The following is a 19,403-nucleotide window of genomic DNA, read 5'->3' on the forward strand; positions in this document are numbered from 1 at the left end:
TGGGAAGATTAACATAGAAGGGATAAGCAGAAAAGTGGGGAAATGAAAAGCAGAGAAAATAATTAGCAAACTTTAGAAATTATGAAAGGGGACATGTCCAAACAATACTCATAGAAAAAAAATCAACATAAGATGGAGACCAATGGAACACGAAAGGTAAAAGTAATCAATATGAAAGATAACTGTAAATTCTCAAATTACTAAAACATAAAGGACCAACAGTGTCATTTAAAAAGAAAAACAGGAGGCCAGGCACGGTGGCTTGTGACTATAATCCCAGCACTTTGGGAGGGTGAGGTGGATGGATAACTTGAGTCCAGGAGCTTGAGACCAGCCTGAGCAACATGGTGAGATCCTGCTTCTATAAAAAGTACTAAAATTAGGCCAGGTGCAATGGCTCATGCCTGTAATCCCAGCACTTTGGGAAGCCAAGGCAGGCAGATCATCTCAGGTCAGGATATCGACACCAGCCTGACCAACATGGAGAAACCTCGTCTCTACTAAAAATACAAAAAATTAGACAGGCGTGGTGGCACATGCCTGTAATCCCAGCTACTCAGGAAGCTGAGGTAGGAGAATTGCCAGCCTGGGCAACAAGAATGGAAATCCGTCTAAAAAAAAAAAAAAAACAAACAAACTAAAATTAGCCAGGTATGGTGGTGGCAGCACATGCCTATAAGTCCCAGATACTTGGGAGGCTGAGGTGGGAAGATCGTTTGAGCCTGGAAGTTTGAGGCTGCAGTTAGCTGTGATCACATCAACACACAACAGAGCAAGACTCCATCTCAAAAAAACAAACAAAAAACAGGGAAAATTCTCTTTTGAGGGCTATGAAGAATAAAAATATTCATACGAGTGACTGAACGTTTTCTTCTGTACAGAACAGTAACACACACATTTAAACACATTTTTACGGGCTCATGATCATCAGATTCCAACATAACACTTTCAATATTTGATTATCTCCACCTAAATGAAAAGAGCTAATATAAAGCAACACATGGTACAAACACTCTTCATTTTTGGCTATGGAATAAAATCTGAAATACACTCAGACACATGCCAGACATTTATTTACACACAAGTGCCAAACCCTTAACATTCTCATATTCCTTTTAAACCTAATTCCTGTCCTCTCTTACAAGTTGTCAGCAGTCACAGTCCAAGTCATTGTAAAGGCTGACCAAAAATAGAACCAAAACTAAGAAAAACAAGGTGGGAGGGCTACACAGAAAAGTTTAAATAGGTGTTTTATTTAGCAACCTGAGGTACTTATATTCAAATAAATTCTAGATTAAGAGAGTTTTCATTTAAAAAGAAGAGAGTTTTCTTTTCCCTCAGACAGAATTTCGTTCTTGTTGCCCAGACTCAAGTGCAATGGCACCATCTTGGCTCACTGCAACCTCTGCCTCCTGGGTTCAAACAATTCTCCGGCCTCAGCCTCCCAAGTAGCTGGGATTACAAGCATGTGCCACCACGCCCAGCTAATATTTTTGATATTTTAGTAGAGACGAAGTTACACCATGTTGGGCAGTCTGGTCTCAAACTCCTGACCTCAAGTGATCCACCAGCCTCAGCCTCCCAAAGTGCTGAGATGACAGGTGTGAGCCACTGTGCCTGGCCCAAAAGTTTTTTTTTAAACAGTCACATGAACACACTCAACCACATATTGAAAGAAATAATAGGAATAAGAAATTCATTTGTGTATAAGCCTAGCATATAAGTTATCTCAATTTTTAAATTATCTCTCCCTTCTCCACCTCTATAACTGCTGACCCAAAAAAAGTGCTGAGGGGGTCTGCAGTGACAGGCTACAAATGGCCTAGGCTATTGTCTAACCTGAATTATATTTTTACATTTTTCCTTTTATTATTGAGACAGAGTCTCACTCCATTGCCAAGGTTGGAGTACAGTGGCACAATCTCGAGTCACTGCAATCTCCACTTCCTGGGTTCAAGTGATTCTCCTGCCTTAGCCTCCCAAGTAGCTGGGACTACAGGTACACACCACCACACCCTGCTAATTTTTTTTAGTAGAGTCAGGGTTTCACCATGTTGGCCAGGCTTGCCTCAAACTCCTGACCTCATGTGATCTGCCTGCTTTGGCCTCCCAAAGTGCTGGGATTTTAACTCTTTTTTGTTCCCACCAACTACCTTTGGATATGCCCTCCCTCCTCCTGATCCTCACTAAAGTCAGACATTAGAGTGCTACAAAGCTGTTCCAAATTGCAATTTAAAAATCAAGGATCACTTACCATTTGGCTGCCTCTGTTGGCTGAAGACATGTATATCCATGGGAGAGAAGATGTTAGAATGGATTTCATGCAGACCCTCACCAGTATACTTGTTGCAAGCCAAAATGGAGTGTGTGTTCCAGTCAGTCCAGTACAATGTGTCCTCAAATAACGTCAAGGCAAAAGGATGTGGAAGGGAACCTTTAACCACTGCCTGCCTATTAACACAAAGAAAAATTCAAACTTATTTCTAAATTTTCTTCTTCTATCATAACATCACCTCTCTCATTAAAATGATCTTAGTCCACATTAACACATACAAATCATGAGTAAAACATACCTTTAGGTCAAATATATCTATAAAAAATAATTCACATGATGAATTCATATATGTTTTTTAAGGTGTCCAAAAACTCCAAACAAGTACTTCGAAATGGCCCCTAACTTGGCAGCAGGCTCAAGTTCAGTACGAGATACCCAGCAGAGAGACAGCACTGCTTTTTCATTGTCTGCACTGCTGTCAAATCCCACTGTTCAACTACCATCTCTGGACTCAAAGCTTCCATCCTTTCACTTAATTCATGTCATCAGACTGAGAAGGGTAAGTAATGAGAAAAACCACAGGGGTTACAGCTGGCAATGAAGTAGATTTATATCAGCAACAGGTTGTTTTCCTTCTTGATATGGAAGAACAAAGAATCTGAGCCCGTTTTGTCCATCACTTCTTATGGTTTTGATAACTGAGAATGAAACATAAACATGAGGCCAAAATGGCACGCAGGTAGCACTCTCCCTGCAAACCCCAGTCTAGCTCCAGTAAATAATCATCTTAGCTGGCTTTTCACTATATTCAGGCAGCCAAAAAGAAGTCCTGCCACTGGCAGAATATGTTCAGGAGATAAAGCAGAACCAACATCTTCACAAGCAATACATACTGTTTAAAAGCAAAAGTAGACAGTCTGGTTAGTACTTAAGGCACAGAACTTTGTAGAGTATCAGAGAGAATTATGGAATAAGCAAATGCTCTGGAATAATGAACAAATCATGATGTGAGTCAAATTTAATATTCAAGAAAATATATGCTTTGATCTTTTCATAAATCCAAGTTTTCCAATAGCGCACCCAGGAGGCAGAGATGGGCAGAGGAGGAGGAAGGGAAAGAAAAATGAAGGGAAAGGGGAAAGGAAAACATAATAAAAGTACCATATGTCTTAAGGAAGATGATTCAATTTTCAGGTCCTTAAGGTTAACTGATGATTTCTATTATCTAACAGACTACCAGTATATTAAATCAAAAGCAATTAAGACCATTTTTATGTGCAAGCGGAATTAGCATCTGTGATTGCCCATGGAACAGTCTTAGTCTGTCTAAAGCATTATAAATTCAGGCAAGATACCTGCACTGCCAACCCATATCACTAGTTTTCTCATTTTCCTTAATCCTCTCTTACCTAAGTAAAAAGACTACTATTCTCTCTCATTTCTCAAAGAGAACTGCCACAATGCCTACTCCTGAAGTTCTTTCTTCCACTTTTTAAATGGACAGTTTACTAAAGAGACTATATTCTTTACAGGGTGACAGCACAGTTCACATTCAATTTTAAACAGACCTGTATATTTCACACTAAAGTCTTCTAAAATTAATGGTAAGACACAGAGAGAGAACTGAGGAAGCTGCCAAAAAAGACAAGTAACACAAATGAAAAATAAAGAGTAGTTAAAACTAAGTTACTTGGCACTTCAACTACCTTAAAAAACTGCTTTGAAAAACTCGAGGGGAAAAAAGCCTTAAAACAGTTCTTAGTATAGCATTAAATGAAAAGTTAAAATTCACTCTATTGAACTAAATAGGAAAATAAACATATGGAAAAGGCAAAATTCCCAAAAGTTATATTCATTTTACATATTAATTGAATGCATAAAATTAGAAATCAGAGATGAGCTTAAATCCCCACTTGACACTTACTACTGAAACCATTTCTGAAAGTTTTATTTCTTCATCTGTTAATGGAAGGAAATAATTTAGTCTCACTGAGTCACTATGAAGATTAAATAATATATGCAAAAGCCATTTGCCACAATGCTTGGTACTTAACACTTTTATTAATGATTCCTCAATTTTAAGACAGGCATTGTCAACATTTCAACATTTCTGATATAAGGGTAATATTCTACAATGTGAACATTTCATATGGTAGTTTTTAAAATCAGTAAGTTCTTAAAATCAATGGCTTATTAAGATCAGTAAATACTATACTAACTTTTATTTATTTATTTTTTTTGAGACCGAGTCTTGCTCTTGTCTCCCTGGCTGGAATGCAGCGGCACAATTCTGGCTTACTATAACTTCCACCTCCTGGTTCAAGCAATTCTCCTGTCTCAGCCTTCCAAGTAGCTGGGATTATAGGCGTGCGCCACCATACCCGGCTAATTTTGTATTTTCAGTAGAGATGGGGTTTTACCATGTTGGCCAGGCTAGTCTTGAACTCCTAACCTCAGGTGACCTGCCTGCCTTGGCCTCCCAAAGTGCTGGGATTTCAGGTGTGAGCCACCGCAACTGGCCCTAACATTAAATTTAAATGTCACTTTATTTTCATAGTCTTTCTTAATTTCCTCCCACCACAAGCCAAGTTTCTGTATGTTCTCATAACAGTTAGTAAACTGTTTTATAAGTGTTTACCTATCCAACAACTCTATAACAGATAGCCTTTTTGAGAGTAGAACTCTAGCTTATTTATATACCGAGGATCTCACACCATGGTATGTGCACAAATTAGATACACTTACTAAACACTCTGTGGATGCTTGATAAAATGTTTTTAAGAAAATATGTAATTAACAGAGCTCAACAAAAGGCAGAACTAAGAACACTATCATGCAAGGGTGATATAATGATTTGTCCAACCAAGGAGTCATTTCATGACTTGTTCTTGAAAGTAGAGATAACCATACATAGTCTTCCGCTTTCTTCTCTCTAGCTGAGATTACCAAGTAAGGCTACCTCCCGATCCCCTTCTGGAAACACAAGTTACTTCAAGGAGGAGTCGATCATGGCTGCTAAGAACCAAAATGGCAGGTAAGATACAAGCCCAGTTCCTCAATAGTAGGTCACAACAATAACAGGAACTAAAAAGTGAATCTCCACACTGGAGACCACAGGAAAGAAACCAAGACTCCCTGCAACCTCACTGATGTTTTCATATAGTGCTTGCAATCTCTGAACATCATCTCCTGCCTATGTCTGTCATATTCTGCAACTTACTGATAAAGCTCACCGCTGCCAATACCTCCTAAGTACGTCTTGCTAGCTCTTTTAGATTCTTTAAACTTTGAAAGGTGGTTCTTTTGAACTCTGCACCAACTGGACTTATCCTTATAAAACACCTGCATGCCCTCATTCACTTTCTGTTTCTGGACCTCCTCCCAGATAGTCATCTTCTGCCCCTCTCTTAGAACCACCCACTTGTGTGAATAATAAATCTTTCTTTAATCATACCACATGACTGCTGTCACAAGTTCTGACATCTGAACTTAACCTTGGAAGGAAGCTTCCCTTCACCACAGTGAATCTGTAACAGTATCTAAGAAGACAACGTCAGCAGTGATGGCAGAGCTTTTGAAAAATCTCCACAAATCCTCCACATAAATACAGAAAACACCTTCATAATGAACCCCAAACCCCAGACAACATTTACAACAAAGCTAGGTAAAACCCAGGATACAAAATGGTACAGAAAACTTCTAACAGTCATTAAGATATGGCTGATAATGGCACCTCTCCAGGGTATGAGACAGAAACAATAGGACATCTGCAGGACAGAACACACAAAACAGACAACACTGGGAAGCTCAGTAAACCAACCTGAGAACAGCAACCAGCTATGGGCTCTGGCCACTTCAGGAGTAAATGAATACAATGAATTCATGGTCAGGCACTGAAAGATCTAGCACTATGCTTTAACCTATTGTGGACTCTCAAAATTGACCTTCCTGGGCTCCCTTCCAGACAAAGCCCCATAATGAAAGGAAATCACTGCGAGCAGGCTGAAAAGTGTGCATAACTGGTATAGGAGAAACAATGGAAAAATAAGGTACAGAAAAAAGCAGAAGGAAAGTAGGAGAGCAAGGAAATCCCAGAAAGCTAGCTGCCATAGTTTTTAAAGGCATGCACATAGACATGAGAGTTCTGTAAAACTTATGATGAACTCTGCCTTCTTCTGTATGTTCAAGCAGAAAAGTTTCACCTGAAAATAAGAAAACAAAGTACTAAGGTCAAATCCCATTAAAGGTATATTAAAAATAAGAAAAGGATAAAGTGAAGAATAACATCCCTACAGACAATAAAAGCATACCACGGCCAGTTGCGGTGGCTCACGCCTATAATCCCAGTACTTTGGGAGGCCGAGGAGAGCAGATCACGAGGTCAGAAATTCGAGACCAACCTGGCCAACATGGTAAAACCCTGTCTCTACAAAAGATACAAAAATTAGCCGGGCGTGGTGGCATGCGCCTGTAATCCCGGCTACTCGGAGGCTAAGGCAGGAGAATCACTTGAACCAGGGAGGCAGAGGTTGCAGTAAGCCAAGATCATGCCATTATATTCCAGCCTGGTCGACAAGGAGAGACTGTGTCTCAATTTAAAAAAAAAAAAAGTATGCCAGAAAGATATGGAACTAGAACAAATTAAATTGATAACATTTCAAAACAGCGAAAGTCTTTAAAATAAGATACTAGTCATAAATGAAGAACACAAATTAGAATCAGACACCTCAGAAGTGAGGTCATAGAACTTGATGAAAGAATGAGAAATAAAAAAATACATCATTTCAGAAATGAATTCTAAGAAACAATTTAAGAATGAATAAACATAATACATAAAGAAAAGGAAATAGTGAAAAGGAATATTACAGAATAAAAAAAAATTTTTTTAATAAAATATTTGAAGGCCAAAGGACAAGGGAGAGAACGGAACTACACTGGAACAAGGAAATAACTCCAAATGGTAACTTGAACCCTCGGGAAAAATGAATACCAAAAACAATAAATATGTAGGTTAATACAAAAGACTTTATAAATAATGTTTTCTTTTTCCTTTAACCTTTACAACAGATGTAAGATTGTATAAAGCAATACTTATAACCCTGTATTAGACATAATAGAAATGTAATATAAATGACAATAACAGCACAAAGGATAAGAGAGAGAATAGAGATATACTTAAAGTTTATGTACTTTACATAATTAATATCACCACAAAGTAGATTTTGACAAAATGCATGTTGCAATTCCTAAAGTAATTACCTTTAAAACCCCAAAAATATAGTTTAAAATTATCAACCAAGGAATCAAAATGACACACCAGAAAATATTTATTAATCCAAAAGGACAAAGGAACAAAGATGACATAAGAAAATTTTAAAACAGAAAAAAAATTCAAATATAAGCCTAACCATATCATTAATTATATTCAATGAGAATAAACCCACCAATCAAAAGGCAAAGGCTGTTAGATTGAATAAAACAAAGACTATACTAAATGTGGTCTATAAAAAACACACTTTACATTTAAAGATACAAATAGGTTGAAAAGAAAAGGTTACAGTAAACAGTAACCATAAGAGAGCTGGAACAGCTCTAGCAGACAAAATAGATTTTAAGTATAAAAAGGTAATTAGAGATACAGAGGCAGGTTTTATGAGAAAAGTCATCATGAAGGTACAATTAGAATATTGATACCTAAAAACAAAGCCCCAGAACAAATGAAGCAAAACCTGACAGAAATGAAGGGGAAAACAGACAGTTCAATAATATAGTTAGTTTGAGAGCTCAACACCCTACTCTCACTAAAGAACTAGATAGAAAATTATCAAGGATATAGAAAATTTGAACATTATTAACCAACTTAACCTACCATCTATAGAACATTCCATCTAACAACAGAATACACAATCTTTTCATGTACATGTGGAACTTTCTCCAGGACACCACATGCTAGGAGACAGAATTAATCTTAAAAGACTGAACACATACAAAACATACTACTATCTGACCATAATGAAATTTCATTAAGAAATCAAAAGAAGAAAATTTGGGAAGTCAAATTATATTTTAAATTTTTGAAATTCTTTTTCAGTTTCTTCTAAATAGGGACAGGGTCAAGGAAGAAATCACAAGAAAAGTTTTTAAATATTTTGAGCTAAAAGAAAATGAAAATGCAAAACACGGAAATGTATAGAATGCTACTGCCTATATTAAAGAGAGATCACAAATCAGTTATTTAAGATTTAACCTTAAGAAACGGGAAGAAGCGCAAACTAAATCCAAAGCAAGCATAAGGAAGAAAATAAAAACATTAGGGTAAAGAAGAAAAAACAAAGGGCAATGAAACAGAAAACAGAAAAACAATAAAGGGGAAAAAACAATAAAACCAAAAGCTGGTTGTTCTTTGAAAAGATCCATAAAACTGACAACCCTTTTAGTGCTGGACTGACCAAGAAAAAAAAGATACACATTGTGAAATCTGTGAATAAAATGATTAATGAAAGAGAAACACTGCCTTACAGAAATTAAATAAAAGGATTATTAGGAGATGCCATTAACAACTTTATGCCAACAAATTAGACAAATTTATGAAACAAAAATATTTCTGGGAAAAATACTCAAACTACTAAAACTGACTCAAGAACAAACAGAAAATCTGAAGAGCTCTACAACAAATAAATAAATTGAATGCGTAATTTAGTATCTTCCCAAAAAGAAATCCCCATGCCCAGATGGCTTCGGTGGTGAATTCTACCCAATATTTGTAGGAAAAATTGTATCAATTGTTCACACACTCTTCCAGAAAATAAAGGAAAAAGAAATAACTCCCAACTCTTTCTATGAGGCTGACATTATGCTAATCTCAAAACCAAATAAACACAAGAAAAACAAACAATGGATCAATATCCTTCACTATTACAGACATAAAAATCCCCAACAGAATATTAGTGAACCAAATCTAACATTTCAAAAGAGGTATAAATCACGACCAAGTAGAACTTACCCCAGAAACGCAAGATTGGTTTAACAACTAAAAACCAATTAGGGAAATTCATCATGTTCATAAAATAAAGAATAAAACTGCATAATCATTTCCATAGATGCAGAAGCAGCACTGGACAAAATCCAGTAATCATTCATGATAAAACCTGTCCATGAACTAGGTATAGAAAGGAACTTCCTCAACCCAATAAAATCCCTTTATCAAAAAAACCTACAGGTAATATCGTGCTCAAGACTATAATCTTTTTATAATAAAATAAAGCCAATTCAGAGAAAACAAATATATAGCTTAATGAGTTACTATAGGGCAAACACTCTTGTAACCATGAATTCACCAGATGACTTCAAAAGGCCCTTCATAAACCTTGTCCTAATCCCTCCCTCTCCACAGAAGTAACAATTACTCTGACTTCGTATTAGTCACTTTCTTGCCTTTACAGTTTTATTGCTTTTTGTACATATGCATCCATAGAAAAATAGTTTAGTCTTAAGCATCATTTTCATTTGCTATTTCTTTTAAAGTCTCTTTAAAAAAAAATTTAACTGGTACATAAATAATTATACATTATTTGTGGGGTACACAGTGATGCTGCAATACATATACGGTACAATGATGAGATCAGGGTAATCAGCATATCCATAATCTCAAACATTTAATATTTCTGCGTTGGAAACATTCAGCATCCTCTTTGACATACATAATGTTTTCTTTTTTTTGTTGTTGTTTGTTTGTTTGTTTGTTTTTTTCCAAGACGGAGTTTCGCTCTTGTTACCCAGGCTGGAGTGCAATGGCGCAATCTCGGCTCACTGCAACCTCCGCCTCCTGGGTTCAGGCAATTCTCCTGCCTCAGCCTCCTGAGTAGCTGGGATTACAGGCACGCACCACCATGCCCAGCTAATTTTTTTTTGTATTTTTAGTAGAGACGGGGTTTCACCATGTTGACCAGGATGGTCTCGATCTCTTGACCTCGTGATCCACCCGCCTCGGCCTCCCAAAGTGCTGGGATTACAGGCTTGAGCCACCGCGCCCGGCATATATAATGTTTTATCTGTTAATTACAGTCATCCTACAGTGGTACAAAACACTCAAACTTTTTCTCACTGTAATTTTGTATTTTTTGGCAAATCTCTTGTTATCTCCTCCTTCCCCCTACTATTTCCAGCCTCTAGTATCCTCTACTCTTTACTTTTGTAAGATCAACATTTAGCTTCCACATGAGTGAGAACATGCATGGTTTAATCTTCTGTTCCTGGGCTTATTTCACTTAAGATAATATTCTCCAGGTCTATCCATATTATCAGGAATGACAGGATTCCATTCTTTTTATGGCTGAATAGTATTCCATTGTGTATATATACCCACATTGTCTTTATCCATTCATGTGTTGTTGAACACCTAGGTTGATTCCACAACTTGGCTATTGTGAATAGTGCTGCAATAAACATAGGGGTGCAGATGTCTTGACACACTGATTTCCCTTCTTTCGGATAAATGCCCAGTAGTGGGACTGCTGCATCATATGGTAGTTCTATTTGTAGTTTTCTGAGGAACTTTCATCTATTCTCCATAGTGGCTCTACTAGTTTATACTCCCACCAAAAGTGTATAAGAGTTTCCTTTTCTGTGTGTTCTTGACGGTATTATTTTTTGTCTTTTTGGTAATAGCCATATCCTAACTGGGGTGAGATGATACTTCACTGTGAATTTAATTTGCATTTCCTGGATGATTTGTGATGTTGAGCGTTTTTTCATATGTTTGTGGCCAATTATTTATATGCCTTCTTTCAACAATGTCTATTCAGATCATTTCCCCATTTTTAATCGAATCGTTTTTTTTTTTTTTTTTTGCTGTTAAGCTGTTTGATTTCCTTGTATATTCTGAATATTAATCCCTTGTCAGATAAGTAATTTGCAAATATTTTCTCTCATTCTGTAGGTTGTCTTTTCACTCTGTTGTTTCCTTTGCTTTTAGTTCGATATAATGCATCTGTTTGTTTGTTTTGGCTTTTGTTGTCTGCATTTTTGAGGTCTTATTCATAAAATCTTTTCTCAGACCAATGTCCTGAAGCATTTCCCCTATGGTTTCCTCTGGTAGTTTTATAGTTTCAAGTCTTACATTTAGGTCTTTGATCCATTCTGAGTTGATTTTTGTGAGGTGGGTATCTAGTTACATTCTTCCACATGTGGAAATCCAGTTTCCCCAACATCATTTATTGAAAAACTATCCTTTCCCCAATCTATGTTCTTGGCACTTTTGTCAAAAATCAATTGGCTATAGATACATGGATTAATTTCTAGGTTTTCTATTCTGTTCCATTTGTCTATGTTTCTGTTTTTATGCCAGTACCACGCTGTTTTGGTTACTACAACTTTGTGGTATATTCTGAAGTCTGTTGTCAGTATGACGCCTCCAGCTTTGTTCTTTTTGTTCAGGATTGCTTTGGCTATTTAGAGTCTTTTACGGTCCCATACAAAGTTTAGGATTTTTTTTTTCTATTTCTGTGCAGAATGTCATTGGTATTTTGATGGGGACTCCACTGAATCTGCAGGTTGCTTTGGGTAGTATGATTATTTTACAATAATAATTATTCCAACCCATGAGCATGAAATGTTTTTTCATTTGTATATATCTTCTTCCACTTCTTTCATCAGTGTTTTATAGTTTTCTCTGAAGAGGTCTTTCACTTCCTTGATTAAATTTATTCCTTGGTATTTTATTAATTTTTTGTAGCTGTTTTAAATGAGACTGGCTTAACTTCTTTTTCAGCTAGTTTGTTGTTTGTGTATAGAAATGCTACTTTTTGTGTTGATTTTGTATCCTGCAACTTTACCAAATTTGTTGATCAGTTCTAAGTTTTTTTTGGTAGAGTGTTCAAGTCTCTTTTCCTGCCTGTCTTTTCCTTACGATCTCTCTGTTGCAGTACCTAAGATATTTCATTTATATGTCCACATCTGCTGATGTACTCTCATGGTGGAGTTCAATGTTTCTCTGCCCTCTGTATTTCCTACAAATGACCAGCTGTTAGACTTGACCAGACTCATGTTGAATTGATCTCTTTGACAAAATAGTAGGTGGTAGTGTGTTCTTACATCAGAAGGAAAATAACGTCTGTTCTTTTTCTTCTTGAGATGTTAGTAGCCATCAATGCTCACCGCCTAGATCCATTCGTTCACCAAAGTTATAAAATGGTGGTATTGCAATTCTGTTATTTCTTTTTTATTTAATTGAAATAGCTCTCCTATATCTACCATTTTGTTAACCAGGGTACATTCATATAGGAAAAGCAGGATAAATTGCTTCTTTCTCGTATTTATCAATATTCAAAGTAATAAATTGTTTCCCATCATGCCCTAATCTAAGAGTAACCATTCCTTTTTAAAATATCATTATGAACTCAAGAATTTAAACACATTTCACAGGTTTCTACCAATCTCTGGCCAGTGGGAATTCTGCAGTTATTTTTCCAGTCTCTCTGAAATGACCCCAAACAGTCTTTAACAACCTCCTTACTATCTGGTATGACAATGTTCCAGCTTATCATGTACATTTCTTGCCCAAAACCTAGAATCAGCAATTCTGCCAGAAAGGCTTAGTTTCTTTTAAGGTGGAATGGTTTTCCCAACAATCTGGGTGCTACAGAAGTTCACTGCACACAGTACTATAAATGTTCAGTTGGTACCCAAATGGGCATTTCTGATCTAGTCCTCTTCAGTGCTCACAGTCAGGAAACAAACACACACAGTTGGGTACATACATTTTTGAAAGATAAGATACCTAATAAGCACATATTAGTAAGTAACTTTCACTTAAAATATGAAATTATCAGTTTTACTTAACCTCTACATTATTACATCTGTATTTCCTTTCTTGCAAACTAAGAATCTACCATATACAGGAGCAATATAACATGTCCTAATACTCACTTACTTGATACAACAATATAAAGTCTCAGAATAATAATATTAATTATAACCACACCATTGTAGTTACTGTAAGAATTAAATTTCTAGCTAGGCATGGTAGCTCATACCTGTAATCCCAACACTTTGGCAGACGGAGGCAGGCAGATCATTTGAGTCCAAGAGTTCAAGACCAGCTGGGCAACATGGTGAAACCCCGTCCCTACTAAAAATATAAAAAATTAGTCGGGTGTGGTGGTGTGCACCTCTAGTCCCAGCTACTTGGGAGGCTGAAGTGGTAGGATAGCTTGAGCCCAAGAGGCAAAGAGGCAGAGGTTGCAGTGAACGGATTTTGTCACCTCCTCAGAATTCAAGCAATTCTCCTGCCCCAGCCTTCCGAGTGGCTGGGATTATCGGCGCCTACCACCACGCCTAGCTAATTACTGTATTTTTAGTAGAGACGGGGTTTCACCATGTTGGCCAGGTTGGTCTCAAGCTCCTAACTTCAGGTGATCTGCCATGTCAGCCTCCCAAAGTGCTGGGATTATAGGTGTGAGACATTGTGCCTGGTCACAAATCTTCTTTTAAGAAACTTTTCCTACAGTTGTTCATAGCTGTTCTACTCTTTTGCTTTTCTTTTTAGAGTCTTATCATCTGTATGTTGTTTCTTCTTTGCTTATCTTCAATATTTGTCATTTTCTCTCAAATCTTTGTCTTTCTGTATTTCTTTTTGGTCTTCAAATATTTTCCTCCTTTCAACCTCTATTTAAAGGCCTTTTGGTTTATTCGACTTTGTGTCTCTTCTAGTTTTCTTTTCTGAAGTGATTTTTTTTCTTTTAATTCTTCTATCATTACAGTTCTGATTTTTTTTTTTTTTTTTGAGAGGGAGTTTTGCTCTTGTCGCCTAGGCTGGAGTGCAATGGTGCATCTTGGCTCACTGCAACCGCCACCTCCTGGATTCAAGTGATTCTACTGCCTCAGCATCCTGAGTAGCTGGGATTACAGGTGTGCACCACCATACCCAGCAAATTTTTGTATTTTTAGTAGAGATGGGGTTTCACCATGTTGGCCAGCCTGGTCTCGAACTCCTGACCTCAGGTGATCCACCTGCCTCAGCCTCCCAAAGTTATGTGATTACAGGCATGAATCATTTCTGAATTTTTCTAATCTTATGTTGTTCTTTCACATGTGATATTGTTGCTTTCAATGACTTCTGACTCATTTATGCATTTGAAATTTCAAGAAAAAATGTATTAGAGATCTGAAAAACAAGTCCTAAAAGACTGACTTTTCCAGAAAACTAGCTACACAATATATTGCATCTGTCTTGTCAAAATGTGCACTAGACACAAATATAAAAACCATGCAACAAGCCACCATTCTTCAACAAATTGAACAAAGATAAAATGCCTAAGGAACAACATGGATGACTTGCAAAGAACAGGCTATTTAAGCACTATTAAAAAAAGGAGCACAAATGGATGAGTGCGTTCAGTTATACACCAAACTGAACTTTTGACAACAGGAGTCACAGCATTTTGACATATAGCATGAACACATATTATAAAAGTACATAGGGGTCAAAGGAATAGAACCAGCAGCATTCAAAAGCAGCTCTGTCAACTAGGCAATAAAATACAGCATGTGCCTCTGTTTTCCACTGTTGAATACACTGGCAGCAATTTTGAAATGAAAAAAAAAAAAGGTAAGACAAGAAAAAAGGAGCTATTACTCCTTTTATTTTCTCTGTTTAAAATCAAACAGAAAAGAAACATCAATTTTCATACAATAACATCTTCAATGTACATCATTTGTACAAGAGAAAGACTAAGAACAAAAATGTGTTTACAGAGATCCAAACATAAATGAGTGAGGGCGCCATTCACACAGCGTTCTGATGGTACTCAGGAGGAGCCATTCATAATAGCTCGGCACTAAAAAAGGCTGCAGAATTTTTTGCCAGGTACTTTAGGAAACTGAAGATATACAGTGATAAAACAAGGCTTGGCCGGGGGCGGTGGCTCATGCCTGTAATCCCAGCACTTTGGAAGGCCAAGGTGGGTGCATCACGAGACCAGGAGTTCGAGATCAGTCTAACCAACATAGTGAAACCCCATCTCTACTAAAAACACAAAAATCAGCCGGGTGTGGTGGCGTGCGCCTGCAATACCAGCTACTCAGGAGGTTGAGGCAGGAGAATTGCTTGAACCTGGGAGGCAGAGGTTGCGGTGAGCCAAGATCGCACCACTGTACTCCAGCATTGGTGACAGAGTGAGACTCCGTCTCAAAAAACAAAAACAAAAATAAAACAAGGCTATTCTCATCCAGAGGTGTATAGGCCAACATTCCTCCAATTCATACATCAGTAGATGTGGCATTCTATACACCTGGGACATGGGGGCATGAGGGTGATCTGCAAGAATTTCAGCATACTGTGGTCCATCAAATATGTAAAGTAGCTGGGTGCCCAACATAATGTTGAAGTATTCTACTATCCCTGCCACAACTTCATTAACAGCATACTCATTATCTGTGTTTCCAGGAAATTGCTTGTAATTTGCATAATCGTAGAGAATAGAATCCACATTCTTCTTGGTAGAAAGATAAAAGAGCTGTTTTGGTCTGGTAATTTTCAGCTCTTCTGAATCTTTACTTTAGCTTCAACTCTGTTCATGAATGTGTCCTCATTTTCAAGAGTATGATCTACCCAGGCCCTTTTCTTCCAAGAAGACTGAAGCATCTCACTGTTACTGCCACCATCTCCATTTCCAGGTATTTTGTTTGTTCTTTTTTGTTTTCACTTCAACAATTTTTCTGTTGCAGACCAGATGTCTTCTTTCCTTGGGGCAGCCCCCTCCTCTTCCCCTCTGCATACTACTCCTGATTGATTTTTTGAAGTTCTCGCTGTTTCTGCAAATTGGCATCCATATATTTGAGTACTCTGCTCTCTGGATCCCATGAATCCCAATTTTTATTCCAACCACTGTAATATATAAAGTATTTCACTTGTTTGTCCTTTATGGCAACCTTTACACATTTTGCTTCATAAAGAAGAGGCTCATGAAAGCACAGCACTTGTTCACCCTCTTGGAATTTAGGCTTTGGGTCCTGCTTCCACGTCATTTATAAGTGATTGGCAGCCTCCTCCTTCTCCAGCTCATTTTATAATAGAGGACTGATCTGTTCTGTGGTCACGTTTTTCTGGGGTGCTTTTGTTTATATGGACATTATTTTGTTCCTCCTTCTTTCTTCCTTTATAATAACTTTAAATGGGATTTCACCTTGACACTTTTCTGTTTCTCTTGTCTATGTAAAATTAGTGTTCCTGAACTTTTAAAATAAAGTAGACTTCAAGGTAGTTTTTCTAATGTCACAGAATTTATGCCTCCTGTTATTTTCACATAATGTTCAAAAACCTGTAAGCTTGCTTTCTGAGATCTACTAGCCATTGACCTTCCCATCCTTATCCGAACCTTCTTTCCTTCCCCTCCTGTTCTCTATTCTACTGCTCCTATCCTGCTCAACTTTGATTATTCTGACCTATTCAGTTTTGTTTTAATCAGTGTGGTGCTTTGTCCTGAATGAGCATTCTGGCAGGTTCATTTCAGTAGTTCCATTTTGAGAGTTCATTGGGGCTAGACTGCTCTAGCTTCTTCTGTCTTTACCATGGTCACACTGCACTTGCCTAATATTGGAGTGGGGACCCCTCCCACCCTTCCATTTCAGCTGCTGTTCTTAAAATAACCCACCATCTTGTCCAGCACATAGTTGTGGCTATTTTGGCGTTCCTCCGCTTTCAAATCTTAGGAGATGCCCTATTAAGTCTCTCTGCTTACTCTTGCATAGACATTGATAACACAGGTCTTGCGACTGTTGGTGGTTTGCCTTTATCTAGTTGTACTTTCAAATGCCTAAGGCTATAGTCAATTTTATCCATGTTTTTGGATTTGCTACCTAGTTTTAGTTAAAAACAAATACGAAAACAAAAACGAGAAAACTATGACATGGCCACATCCATCTTCCTAGAGTCCCCTCACAGCCAGATTTGAGGTCAAAAAACAACACTTGTTTTTATATTCATCATATACTTACATTTTTACACTTAAATTTATTTTAAGCCATATTGTTGTACGTCATTTCACTCTTTTTTGAAAGAAGGCAAAAAATACTCCATGATTACAAAAAAGTTTAACTGAACTCTTTAAACTTTTCCTGGTTTTCAATACTTCTAAATGTTCCTTATTCCTGGTTCAGAGAATTGACAAATGTTTACACTTTGAAAAAATCTTTCAATTATCAAAAACTCTAATCTAGTGGGGTCTCAGATAGTGACCAAAAACCAAAATTGTCATAAAATACAGGAATGCAAATATAAAATGCCTTTTAAAATCTGAACATAATCTGAGAAGAAATTCCATGTTTATGTATTATAGGCTTTGTCTTCCTTGAACACTGAAATGTATGGTACTTGCAGTAGGTTTTCTCCTTGTCCAGGGATGAGCAAACTGTACCCCACAGACTGACTGTGCTTTACAAATAAACCTTTACACCAGGTGCTGTGGCTGATGCCTGTAACTTTAACACTTTGAGAGGCCGAGGCCAATGAATCACTTGGAGCTCAGGAGATCAAGGCCTGCCTGGACAACATGGTGAGACCCCCATCTTTACAAAAAATATAAAAATTAGCCAGGCATGATGGCATGCACCTATAGTCCCAAGCTACTTGGGGAGGATGAGGCAGGAAGATCGCCTGAGCCCAGGAGACAGAGGTTACAGTGAGCTGGGATCACACTACTGTATTCCAGCCTGGGTGACAGAGTGAGACTCTGTCTAAAATAAATAAATACATAATAAATAAAGTTTTGCTGGAACACAGCCATGCCTATTCCCTTACGCATTACTATAGCTGCTTTTAAACAACACTAGCAGAAGTAGTTGAACCAGAGATTATAAGCCTAAAATATTTACTATCTCAGCCTTTACAGAAAATGTTGGCCAAACCCTGTCCTAATGCAGAGATTTATCAAACAAATTCCATTAGCAGGACTTGGGGGCATTACTGGTAATTCTGAGTGAAACAACTCTTTGTTGTACTGATGGCCAGCACACTGCAGGATGTTTAGCAACCTTGGACCTCCCCTCACCCCCGGAACTAAAATACTAGTAGCGCTCCCAGTCCTTGGGTTAGACAAAATTCTCCACACGTTTCCAAACACAAGGAGTAAAGATGCTATCCCTGGTAGAGAACCACTGAAGAACTAAGTTAGCTCAGAATAAGAAAAGAGGAAACACAGTCTGTAAATTCTAAATGCCATTAAGATGGATGATAAACACAGTCTGTAAATTCTAAATGCCATTAAGATGGATGATAATTACTTTTAAAGCACTTTTAAAGAGCTAACTAAAAGACTATTCTTCTCCTTTGGGACTTAGTAAAAAATAAACATATTTCTTAATAAAATTAAGTCTTGTCCTTTTACTATACCAAGGCTTCATGGAGTTTTCTTAAAAATTTTTTAAAAATCTTATAAAGCAATCTTACCGATTTGTTCCATCCAGATTTGATTTGTGGATGAAATTAAGTTTTGCATCTGCCCAATAAAGCTTTCGTTCTTCATAATCCACAGTCAGTCCATTTGGCCAGTAAATTTCACTGTTTACTATAATGAAGCGACTTGAACCATCCATTCCAGCACGTTCTATCTTTGGCACCTCTCCCCAGTCTGTCCAGTACATGAACCTAAACATCATAAAAATAATTAAAGCCATGACAGAGCAGATAACAATCAAATACTCTGTAATTATTACTATTAAAGAAAGCTCATTTCAGGGACACCAAAACTAAAACCCTTAGAAATTGTATTTTGAAATTTTAATATCTACCATTTGTAACTACCCTGGTAATATCTGATTCAGACAAGTACCATCAAAGATACAAAACTACTGAATCAAAATGTATTGGTAAAAAGGATACTTACACCATTGCAATGTATCTCCCCACAGATTACTTATTAACAACAAAGAAGAAAGTGATAACTTTAGAGAAAATAAAGTCAGTGGATACCACCTTAACTGAGTCTTCTAAATTAACATCACCAACAGGGGAACGAACTGGCATTATATACCTCTTCATATGATATACCTTTATAGAACATAGTGTCTTTTATATGATCTCTCTTGCGTATTATTCCTGCCCCCCCAAAAACGCATACGCCAAATAAAATGA

At 37.2% G+C, this 19,403-nt stretch overlaps 1 protein-coding gene and 1 pseudogene across 1 annotated transcript in view; both read right to left on the reverse strand.

The window, feature by feature from the left end:
• Nucleotides 1-19,403, reverse strand: part of LRP6 (LDL receptor related protein 6) — a 147,312-nt gene that overhangs the window by 65,127 nt on the left and 62,782 nt on the right. Inside the window, exons 3-4 of the mRNA XM_032253650.1 lie at nucleotides 18,720-18,917; nucleotides 2,255-2,451 (exon numbers count right to left, since the gene is read on the reverse strand). Of these exons, the coding sequence (XP_032109541.1) occupies nucleotides 2,255-2,451; nucleotides 18,720-18,917 (395 nt within the window). The remainder of the gene's footprint in view (nucleotides 1-2,254; nucleotides 2,452-18,719; nucleotides 18,918-19,403) is intronic.
• On the reverse strand, nucleotides 14,207-17,809 carry LOC116533794 (annotated as a pseudogene).

Source organism: Sapajus apella, unplaced genomic scaffold, assembly GCF_009761245.1.
Source record: "Sapajus apella isolate SASKATOON/1434 unplaced genomic scaffold, GSC_monkey_1.0 scaffold84, whole genome shotgun sequence".
NCBI classification, from domain to species: domain Eukaryota; kingdom Metazoa; phylum Chordata; class Mammalia; order Primates; family Cebidae; genus Sapajus; species Sapajus apella.